Consider the following 11,520-nt stretch of genomic DNA (forward strand, 5'->3'; position numbering starts at 1 on the left):
AAAGCAGAACTTGGAGGTTAGCGTCCAGCAGGCCTGGCCTTGTTGAAGGCCTAAGGATAGAAATGGCGTTCATCTGGGAGAGTGGTGTTCATCCTCCCTGCCTCAGCCAGCTGTCTGATTCTCGTACCACTTTGGGGATGTGGGAGAAATGCGCCTTCCTTGCACCTCTAACCCTTAATAAGCACCAAGGCAGTTCAAATGGTGGCTCTGAAGATGTCTCTTTCTTCCCACCAAGCATACATGAAAATGTTGCAACACTTAGGTGAGATGCCTCCTGCTCAGCATGCCCCCATGGGTCAAGCTGGGAGAAAGGAGCTGTTGTTGTACGTGTCACTTCATCCCCAGTGGCATTAGGATCTCCACAGAGTGTGTCTTGCTGATGTAACTCATTCATTTCTTGTGCCTTTGACAAATGACTTGTCTCCCAGGAGGGCTGATCCAACAGCACTGGGGCAAGGCTGCAGATGGGACATGGTCACCCCAATGGGACGAGGGCACGAGGAGGTGGGCATGGATGCTCCAGCCTTTGCAACAGGACAACTGGAGGACAATCAGCAAGGCAGGGCAGGACCTGAGGTTTTGTTTTGGGCCCTCAACACAGCCTGCCCTTGTTCAGTTGTGGTTGGTGCAGAGGTACAGCTTGAGTTTCTTGACCGGAATGTCAGGGCTTTGCTAAGCTGAAAGTCAGGGTGGAAAAGCAGACAGGAACTCTGGCAGAAAATGTAGGTACCCTTCTGAAATGTGACAAAGTGCACACACAGTGCATAGATAAATGATTCTCTCACATCATTGCCACTGATTTGTGCAAAATATTTGGTTTATTGCTCACGCCTCTGTCAAAGCAGCAAGGTATGTGCTTCCACCTCAGAGCAAGAAAAGATTTCACAACACACGTTTTTAGCAGTTTTTCTATGAATAGCTCCTGTGTGAGAACGTGGTCTGCACGTACACATGTTTTCTCAAGGCTTCCCTATGAGGGTCACCTGCACTGCAGCATTAACAGGTTTGCTATTATTGCAGAGTTCATCTCACTTTAAAATAGACCAAGGGAGAGGACTCTGGTCCTGTTGGGACCACATTTTTGTAGCTGTTTAAGGAAACCAAGGAAGTGACTAAAAGGAGCTGCAGTTAGCCACAAATTTGAATTTGGCATCACCCCTTATTTAGGGGAGGACATTTGCCTTACTGGGGCTCACCCTCCACCTGCAGAGAGCAGAGATGTTTTTCCATGTGTGGAAGAAGGACACGAGCTTCCCTGGTAGAAGAAGGGCAATGAGCCCCAGATGTTCTCCAGTGGCTGTCCAGAGCCGTCTTTCTCCCTGCTCAGCTGCTCAGCCTCCCTTCTATATCCTTCAGGTGTCCAACCTGCAGCCCCCCTCCTGCAGGTCCCACCTCTGGCACAGCAGTGAGAGGTTTGGCAATGACCAGAACCCTAATTTCCCAACAGCCATGTGCAGAGAGCAAAGAATTCCAGGTCTCATCTCAAGAGCCCTTGGCCCTCCATCGTGGCTCAGCCACACTTGTCACTGGAGCTGAATCCCAGCAGAATCCTGGGAAGTGTCTCCTATTTCCCAGACAGATGGAGGCAAGAGCAGGAGCTGTGGGCTGCTGCTTGTCCTTAGGAGCCAGCCTTGCTTTCACAAATAGATCAGATCTTGAAACCTGTTGGGATCCTGAAATAGCCCTGGGCCAGGTGGAGCATCCCTTCCGCATGACAGCACAGCACACACCACACCTGCTCTATTTATTTCTTAATTCTTCATGAATTGATGTGTCTTTGATAAAGTATTCGTACACAGTAGGTCTCTTTCAGGCAGACACGGGGAAGGAGAGAGAGCAACACCCAAAGCAATGCAAAACATTGGGCAATGCTATGTAGCCTCTGACAGATGCTATAAGAAATCTGGATGTGGATATTCTCAGAAGGGTGGCTTCTGATCCCAGCCTAGTGCTATATTGATTTGCGTTCAGAATGTAGAACTCTGGCAGAAAGATTGCCAGCTTTTGGCAGTAGGTTTTTGTACTTGGGCATCTAAACCCAGCTCACAGCAGGGATTTGGTGCTCAAAGATCTTCAAGCTCCCTTCCAATCTAAGCCATTCTACTTTCTTATTATTATAAATGTGTTCCCTGTAATTCCAGCTCACTCAGGTTGGTACTGTGCTGGGACCACTGCTCAGCACTAGCCTCACATTTCCACCCTTGTTTTCTGTTTTGGTTCTGAGCTAAAATGGTCACAGCTTTGGGACAAACGATGCTCTCATATGTCCATCAAAACTCATGGGGTGCCCCATGAGAACCTGCAGCGATGGCTCAGTAATTTTCACCAATTTGTTGTTCTCTAGGAAGAGAGGAAGAGAGCCCTGCCTGCTTCACCATCTAATTACAGCACCATCTAATTATTACTGCTCACTTTCAGTAAATGCCCCAGAGGCAGTGCAGAGGCCCACAGAAACGAATGGCATCCTGCAGTGATTCACTGCAGGGCGTGCAGTGGGGATGGATGTGGGGCTGTTCTGAGCTGTGTGTGTCCCTGCTGAGCCAAAGGAGCCTTGCTTGGGGTTACTCAATCTGGTGTAGATGTAGAAAAGCAGCTTTTGTGCTCAGCTTTTATTTCAGTTTGATGAAGATGATTCTTCACTCGGCTAAAGCAAGACGTGTGTTTAAAGTGAAATCAAAGCGTGCTGAACTTTGTATACACAAAGCATTTGGATGGAATTATTTATGACGTCAGGTCTTTGGCAAAGCTTTCAGCTCACGAGAAGTCATAAAGCATTCTGGTATAGTTCCTGTCTGGTGCTGAGATTGGTGGGAAAATGAAAAAAAAAAGGAGAAGAAAGGACAAAAGCTTCAGCCTGAATATTTGGTGAACCATCCACCTTGCTGACAGTTTGTCAAAGCAGTGATGTGGAGCAGCAGAAAATGATTCCTCTGAAAAAAGCATGACACAGGGCTGGCCCAGGAGCACCAGCACTGGCATTGTGTTGTCCAATGAGGGCACTGGGTTGCCCGGGAGTGACACTGGGCAATCCTGGGGTGGCACTAAGATGCCAAACACAGCACTGGGTTATAAATTGTGAGCAATTGTCGCCCAGTGGTGGGATCAAGTTGCCCAGCAAAGTTACTACATTGCCCAGGGCTGACACTGGGGTGTCCATCAAGGGCACTTGGCTTGTCCAGTGGCTGTTCTGATCTGCCCACGGCCAGCACCAAGTAGCCCAGAGCCAGTAGTAAGTGTTTCAAGTCCAGTACCGAGCTGCCAGCTGCCCAGTGACAACAGTAGGTTGCCCAAGGCAGGCATTAGGTTGCCCATCCAGAGCACTGGGTTGCCCAATGGTTATTTGGCCAGTTACCAAATGGCCCAGTGATGACAGTGCGTTGCCCCGGGCAGGCATTACGGTGCCCATCCAGAGCACTGGGTTGCCCAGTGTCATCACTGGGTCGCCATAGCAACTGCATGAGGTTGCCGAGGCAGAATTTAGTTGTGGGGATCCCAGTTCCCATAGCAACGTTCTCCTGGTGCTGTGCCACTGGGGCAGCTGGTGCTGGGGGTCCTGCACACCCAGTGCTGCTGCCACTGAGTCTGACAGCACAGCAGGGAGGCACAGCTCACAGGCACTTCCTGAGCACCCACCCAGGCTGCTGAGGGTGAGCATACGCTTTAACTCAGAGGGGCGGGGTGCTAGAGGGCAGATACTTCTCATAACCCCTCACGATATGGATGATATCTCTTGTACTCAAAAGGACGTGCTCAGGTGGTGGGAGAACAGGATCTGATGTCCCTATGTCTCCTATCCTCCTCTTTTTAAGCTTTTGGGTAGGAAACCATGAGTTGTTGCTGGCACTGCCCTTTGTAGAGGTGCTCTTTGTTGCAAAGGTGACTAAAAGTGAAAAACTATTTCCTAGAGATGTTATGATTTCAAATACAAGCAGCCTCTCAGCTTGCCTACAGAACCAAACTGCTTAGGGCAGCCCAAGAGGAACAACTTCGGATGACTTCTTGCATCAATGCTTTGTTCTAGGATAAAAGCAAGTTCATTGCAAAAGAATGTCCCCTTTCTTCCTTTGCAAGTCAAAGGAGATAGCTCTTCTTTTAGGGTGAAATAGGTGGTTTTTTGTTTTTCAAATCTAGGTGTAGTCCTGCACAGCTCAGCTCACCTGCAGGTCCTTGCTTAAGCATTTCATGCCAGTGAAGGTGCAGGGATGAGAATGTAGCCCCTTGCCCATAGATCACACTGGGTTGGAGTTGGTACAGTTGTATGTCCATAGGGATGCAGATATTGGGCTGGCAATGGAACTTTTAAAGAGAAAATCACATCTGGAGCACTGTAAGATCTGCTGGCCAAAAGAAACAAAGGAACAGCAGAGAATCCAATTTCATTGGAATGACAGGCTGAATGAAAATGAAGGCATAGTATCTGTCATTCTCCTTAGTGCCATGATTTGTTTCTCTCTCCTTCTCAAGTCCTGACACTCAATATTAACAACAAAGCCAAATCCAGTATATACAAATGCTTGGGACGCTGTCTGAAGGGATTTGCTTTGGAGAAGTCGAAGCCTGTGTGGGCAGTGTGTGGGTGCTGTGTGTGTGGCTGTTTGTATTACAAGTTGCACATCTTGCTGCAAGAAGTGAGATGCTTTTCCTCTGCCTCCTTGCTGTGCAGGACCCGAACTGTGGTGCCCATGGAGCTCGTTGGCTCATCCTTACCGGCGGTCCGTGCCCACGTGCGATCGACCCCCACCAACCTCCTGCCTGCCATCAGCACCATGACTTCCAGCTACAAGAACCGTTTCCCCTATTATCCCTTGCCCCAGACACTCAGCCTGCCCTGGCTGCCCAGCTCCTACTACAGGACGGCTACCAACCACCCCATGTTGGCTCCTTTCTCCAGCGGCTCCCAGGGGCTGACTCCCAGCAAGATGCTCCCGTTCGTGTCCAACAGGACGTCCCTCTTCACCCGTTACACCCCGGACGACTGGTACCGCTCCAACCTGACCAACTATAGGGAGTCGGAGACCTCACGGCACAACTCGGAGAGCCTCAGGGTCGACACCTCCCGCCTGATCCAGGACAAGCACCAGCAGACGAAGAAAACCCAAATGGAGAGCACCAAGAATCTGGGAGAACGCGTCAATGACATTGAGTTCTGGAAGTCAGAGCTCTGCCATGAGCTGGATGAGATGATCGGGGAGACCAACGCGCTCACAGACATGAAGAAGCGACTGGAAAGAGCCTTAGCAGAGACAGAAGCCCCTCTGCAGGTGAGCCCTGAGCTGCTGGAACATCTGCAGCCATTCAAACGTCTCATTAAGTTTCATTGGAGCTCTGTAACGTCTAGAAAGCTTTTACTAAGAGACCATTAGTTAAGTCAGCAATAAACAAGCCCCTCGCCATCTGCTTACAGCTCCTATCAGCACATGCTGAGCGCATCGGAACACTATTTGCTAACCCAAATATTTTTATAAGCTGTACATCCAAAATCTCACATTGGGATGGGAAAGCCCATGTCTTGCTATGAGAATCGGGTGAGGTCGGCATTCAGCTTGACAGAGGTCCCCATATCCAGCTGTGGGTACGCAGGGCCATGCGTGCTCCCTCATAGGATTCATTGCTGACGTTGCAGCTTGGCCACTCATTGCCAGCCAAGCCCTGCCTTGGACACATTTTTCTTCTTTGTCCTAGCCTGTAATTTCTCTTCTCTTGTATGACTTACAGTGGGGGCCACCCCTCTAGGGAGCCCCACTCATGCAGTTTGCTGTGTCCCCAACAGGTTGCTCAGGAGTGCTTGCTTCACCGGGAGAAGAGGATGGGCATTGACCTAGTCCATGACAACGTGGAGAAACAGCTCTTCACAGTGAGTCTGACTAAAGCTCCTTCTGCCTAAACTGCCCTAAGCAGGTTTTCCAGCCCTGTCCCATATCCGGATCTTGGGCACAAAATGCTTCAAACCCCAGGCTAGGAGATGGCATTTCCATCAGCAGCACAACCACATTTTGGGGCAAGATTTTCCCTTTTATCTGAAGACCCTGTCTGGCATATAGCAGGGCCCTTGGCCCCTTCAAGCAGCAGTGTGTGCCCAGCTTCTTGTTTGCTTTTCCCAACCCATTAGTCAGTTTAAGAAAAGATATTACATCTACCCTCAGCTTTGCTCTGCTTGACTGCAGTTGGACTGCCACTCTGTGTACTTAGGCAGTGCATTTTATAGAAATCATAAAAACGTGCCCTCCTCCCTGCCTTTACATAGTCTGATTGCAATTATGAATAAAAAGCAAACAAGATGAGAGCTGGCCCAGAAGACAGGATTCTAACCCAGGGTACAGCAAAATGCAATCACTGCAAGGGCCTTGTGAAGCTGGGAAGGAAGTGGCAGCCCCTGGGACTGTGAAGCCCAATTAGAAGATTTTTTCTTATGAGTCAGGCCCTAAAAAAGCAGACTGCCTTAAAGGTCATGAGATTTTAAGGAAAGAAATTCAGAGTTGGTATCTTCATAATGGCAGCCTGGATTGCAAGTGTTGTGAGGATAAGTTTAGGCCATGATTTTCAGATGGTTATGGGAGAGAGAAGGTGTAAACATGAGTGGTTTGGAAGCACTGATCACTGCTTACAGTAATTAGGGCTGCACAAACATGGTGGAGGTGTGCTGAGGTCAATATGTGTCTTCCTCCAGCCTCATTCTTAGGAATGGCTGGGAATTCACTCTGAAGCAAAGTCTCTGTCTTCCTACCCTGTTTGTATGGGATTTCTCCTGGGGAAGAAAATATTTAGGGAACAAAAATGTCAGGACCTAACTGGGGATGGAGGTGTGTGGTTCATCCAGGTCACCACTCAGAGCAGGTCAGGATCTGGCCTTGCTGCCATACAGTGGCACTAACCATCACTTGGCATAGGTGTCAAGATGAAAAAATGCTTGGTCACTCCGTGCAAGTCTGTGCACAGGCTGTGCCTGTGGCCATGGCGTGGTCCTGTCTCTGCTCTGGGTCACTGCACTCAGATTGGAGGCCCAAGGGGATGCGTGTGACTGGGACCAATGGGTGAGGACACTGATGGAGTCATGCTTTGTCCCTGTCCAGGAGGTGGATGTGATCAGATCGTGCCAGGAGAGGATGCAGCGCTACCTGGACAGAGCCAAAGCCCAGCTTGCGTAAGGAGCCCCCAGCCCAACCATAAGGCTGAAGGCATAGAATCGTAAAATCATTAGGGCTGGAAAAGATCTCTATGGTCATCAAGTCCTTCTAAAGTCATCAAGTCCAGCCCCAACCTCCCCCCACTCTGCCCATCAACACATCCCTCAGTGCTACATCTCCTACATCTCCACAGTTCTTGAACACCTCCAGGGACAGTGACTCCCCCACCTCCCTGTGCAGCCTGTGCCAATGCATCACCACTCTTCCAGAGACTAAATTTTTCCTAATATCCAACATGAGTCACTTTGTAACATGAACTCACAGCAGACCTCTGTCCTCTGCCTACCCTGCAGCTATGAAAATCACCTAGGCTCCCAGGGAGCATCCCCAGGGAAGGCATGCCTCCCCAACAGTCCCACTGACAGCTGCCGCGCTGTGCTGCAGGTCCAACAGAGCAGCCCAGCACGAGGTGGAAAGGGACCTGGCAGACAAGCAGACAGCCCACCGCATCGACGGCAAGTGCCACCACCTGCGGAACACCTCCGATGGCATCAGCTACTACCGCGGCGTGGAGCGGGTGGATGCCACGTGAGTGCCTGGGGAGAGGTGGCACAGCACTGCCTGTCCCCACCCTGATGGCCATGGCATGGCACATCCATCCCACCCCAAGCAGCACATTCAGTGGGACAACGAAGGGGGCAAAAGCATAATACAGTGGGTTCTGCCTAATTAAATGTCATATCAGGGTTCAGAGATTAGCCTGACAGATCAGCTCAGCGCCTCGGCACAGCCCATTTGGTCCATGCATATTTTGGGAGATGTGTCAGTGCTTGCCCGAGCGCTCCACATTGACGTAAGGTCTGGGGGCTCACCCTGCCTGCAGAGTGCTGGCAGGGAGCCCGGATGGCCTTGAAGATAAAAGAAGAGAGCATGGTGCTGGGATGGAGTTCAGCTGCTCTTGGGTGCCAGGAATTCGGCTTTGGCTCTGCAATAAATGGACGATGACCGAAAGCAGAGATATGCTGCAAGCAGCAAAGGGCACGGGGAATAAATCTGCTCCACACACGGACCCATGTGGTTCATAGAGGGCATGGAGTGATTCAGTTTTTCTTGTGTTTGAGTCATTCTTCAAAATGAAGCTCAGACATTTCAACAGGCAAATGAGTGGCAACGGATTGATGCTGAAATTCAGAGGGAGCAAAATGTGTAGAGGATCAGCATGTTTTACGTGAAGCTTATGTGGTATTTGAGGCTTTTGTTGACCTTGTTCTGGATGCTGCATGGAGTGAACTCCATCCTGAGCGCACAGACAGAGAATCAGTGTTATGTAATGTTGGCTTTTGTGTGAAATTGGGATAAGTTATAAGCAAAATGCATTGGCTGCAGTCTGCATGTTGTCGTAGAGCTGTGAATGACTCTGCACTTGAATGCTGTTAACACGTAAATATGAGGTCTGATTAGAATCTCGATTTTTCCGTGGGAATCCATTGTTTGTGTGAGCCTTCATAATTGTCGCAATTGTTGCCGTGGATGTGTCAGCATCTGATAAGTTGTACTGCATAAATGGTGTCCAGATGTTTTGCTTTCAAGTGGTCAAAGAGCGTGGATGCCAGGAAGGCCGTGTTTAAGCCAACCTGGTCGGATCCATGTGTGCCCATGGCAGTGTGTGGCCATCTCTGCCTCTCTTCTCTACGGCAGCATCTCAGTGCCAGACTCGTGGGCCAAGTTCACGGATGACAACATCCTGCGCTCCCAGAGCGAGCGGGCAGCCTCAGCCAAGCTGCGGGAGGACATCGAGAACCTGCTGGTGGTGACTGCCAATGAGATGTGGAACCAGTTCAACGCCGTCAACGTCGCCTTCACCAACCGCATCGCTGAGACTGCTGATGCCAAGAGCAAGATCCAGACACACCTGGCCAAGGTATCCCCAGCCCTTCCCTTTTGGTGCTAAACTGAATGATGACTCCCAGCAAAGAGAGAGCCTCCCTGCAGAGCTCGCCCAGGGCTGAAAAACGGGGCATGATGCTGTTACTGATGAATATAATTTTTAATTTACGAACTCGCTTCTATTGCAGACACTGCAGGAAATTTTCCAGATCGAGATGAGCATAGAAAGCATCCGTAAAGCCATCAGGGACAAAGTGCCTCCACTGAAAGTGGCTCAGACCCGGCTGGATGAACGCACGCGGAGACCCAACGTGGAGCTGTGCCGGGACAGTGCCCAGCTGCGGTGAGCAGGAGTGCAGTCACTGCGTGGGCACTCAGAGCACTACTGGGTGACAAAACTGATGGTGGCCCTTTTTACTAGATAGCCCTTCCTTGAGTGCATTGGTATGTTGGAAAGCACTGAGCATGCATCCCAGCGGCGTGCTGGGAAAGCTCTGCATCCACAGCCCAATGATGCCTGACACTCTCCCAGTGGCTGGATGTGCCCATTGTGGAAGGATGAACCCTTTGATCTCCCATAGCATCACCCTGAGAGCTCCTTCCCTTCAAGGGAAGAAGGGCACCCTTGCAGCAGGTAGCTTTATAGGCTGTCTTCACTCGCCCTGAGGACACGGGGAAACACAAACCCCTCAACTGCAGGAGCAGGGGAGACCTCTGGCAGGCTGGGGCAGTTGGCTGGGCTGCTCCTTGGCATTCCTTCAAGACCTTATCTGCCTCATCAGCAGAAGAGCCTTGGCCAGGGCTTCCATCCAAGCCTCCTCCTCCACCCGTCAGCCTTCTCATGGTACCGAGTGCTTTGGCAGGAAGGAAAGGCAAAACCAGCAGCTTCCAGAGAGGCAGCAGTGGGGATGTGTCTCAGATAACGGAACTGCCTCCCTGACTCTTGGAGGTGACCTTGCTGCTGTAGTAGGCGTGAATGGAACAGCAAACCAAAACTGGCCAATTTGTTGGGTGGAAAGTTTGTGAATATGGAGAGGTCTTGCCTTTTTTCAACAGAAAATGGGAAACCTCAGCTGCTTCCTAATGTCTTGGTGTCAGCTTCACTCTCCTCTTGTTAGTATCACCCGCAGGAGGAGAAGCCAGGATTAGAGTGTCCCCAGAAGCTGCTCCAATGCAGCAAGGAGAGACTGAGCTCCCACCCTCAGCTTCCATTCACAGCTGCCAGAAACTGGGAGCTCAGTAAACCAGACCAAGGGGGAAATCCTTCCGCTTCTGTACTTGACGGGGTTCCTTGCTGTTTCCCAGCCTCGTCAACGAGGTCCATGATCTTGATGAGACCATCCAGAGCCTGCAGCAGCGGCTGAGGGATGCTGAGGACACGCTGCAGACACTGGTGCGGGCCAAGGCTGTCCTGGAGCACGACCTGGCTGTCAAAGCCAACTCTCTCTTCATCGACCAGGAGAAGTGCATGGGGATGCGCAGGACCTTCCCCTGCACTGCACGGCTGGTGGGCTTTGTCTAGGCTGGGAGCTGCCCCAGAACATCCGAGGAGATGTTCTCAGCTTTCATAGGATGACTCAAAAATCCGTGACAAATCTTCCTGATGAAAGTCCTGAATAGAAATTAAATGTTTGCTTTGTGTCTTATGTGGTCTGCTGGATTGTTTTTCTCCCCTCCTTTCATTCTCGGATTTTCGGAGAAACAAACTCAGGTCTTCCTCCTTCTGAGTCTGTTTGTGGAAAAGCACAGGGGGAAGTGACGCTGTCAATCAGGTGTTGACACCCATACAGTATTTTTAACAGTGCATCAGAAGCACAAACCATCCTGAGAAGCACTGCAGTATGTTCTCTTCATAAACAGGAAAAGTTGTGCTTTGTGCTGTTTTCTAATGATAATTTATTCTTGCTTTTGGAAATATCTAACTGTTGTCTAAAATATCAGCACTGGGATTTTAAAAGAAGGAAGTTTTTCAGCCAGAGGGTGGTGAGGCACTGGAACAGGCTGCCCAAGGAGGCTGTGGATGCCCCATTCCTGCAGGCATTCAAGGCCAGGCTGGATGTGGCTCTGGGCAGCCTGGGCTGCTGGTTGGCGACCTGCACACAGCAGGGGGTTGGAACTGGATGAGCATTGTGATCCTTTTCAACCCAGGCCATTCTATGATTAGCTATGACCAGCTAATTGAGGAAAATGTGTCAGTTTTCATTTTAGTGAGTACGAATTGGTTCCTAATTTAAGATTTTGCTTTTGGATTGTTGATAGGCTCACCAAAATTCCAAGTTCTGCACGTGGCACCTTTGACTCCATAAAAACCATTGAGTCTCAGCTCTTCATTTCCTTCAAAAAAAACCTCAGGTGATCAGGTAGAAATAAAGGTTCCTCTCCAGTCCCAGCCCTGATGCTGTCTGTGTCCGTAAGGAAACGCGTCCTGGGCAGACAGGAGAGAGGATCTAGGTTTGTGCACAGCTGGTGTCAGCCGGACAGGAAACAAACCACATCTCCCCCAAGTGCT

The 11,520-nt window shown here is 50.3% G+C and overlaps 1 protein-coding gene across 1 annotated transcript; it reads left to right on the plus strand.

The window, feature by feature from the left end:
- The first annotated feature begins 4,671 nt into the window (after positions 1-4,671).
- TEKT3 (tektin 3) lies at positions 4,672-10,621 on the plus strand. Its single transcript, XM_052688301.1, has 7 exons — positions 4,672-5,261; positions 5,771-5,854; positions 7,071-7,141; positions 7,569-7,712; positions 8,823-9,045; positions 9,200-9,354; positions 10,317-10,621. The coding sequence occupies exons 1-7, from the start codon at positions 4,683-4,685 to the stop codon at positions 10,531-10,533; spliced, it is 1,473 nt and encodes a 490-aa protein (XP_052544261.1). The 5' UTR covers positions 4,672-4,682; the 3' UTR covers positions 10,534-10,621.
- The last annotated feature ends 899 nt before the right edge of the window (positions 10,622-11,520 follow it).

Source organism: Tympanuchus pallidicinctus, unplaced genomic scaffold, assembly GCF_026119805.1.
Source record: "Tympanuchus pallidicinctus isolate F22 unplaced genomic scaffold, pur_lepc_1.0 scaffold23, whole genome shotgun sequence".
Lineage (NCBI taxonomy): Eukaryota > Metazoa > Chordata > Aves > Galliformes > Phasianidae > Tympanuchus > Tympanuchus pallidicinctus.

Bases quoted from the DNA above. Each gene is read 5' to 3' on its own strand.
- TEKT3 (XM_052688301.1), top strand. From the start codon at position 4,683: ATGGAGCTCGTTGGCTCATCCTTACCGGCGGTCCGTGCCCACGTGCGA. The intron at 7,713-8,822 runs GTGAGTGCCTGG...TCTCTACGGCAG, and splicing joins GTGGAGCGGGTGGATGCCAC to CATCTCAGTGCCAGACTCGT. The intron at 9,046-9,199 runs GTATCCCCAGCC...CTTCTATTGCAG, and splicing joins TCCAGACACACCTGGCCAAG to ACACTGCAGGAAATTTTCCA.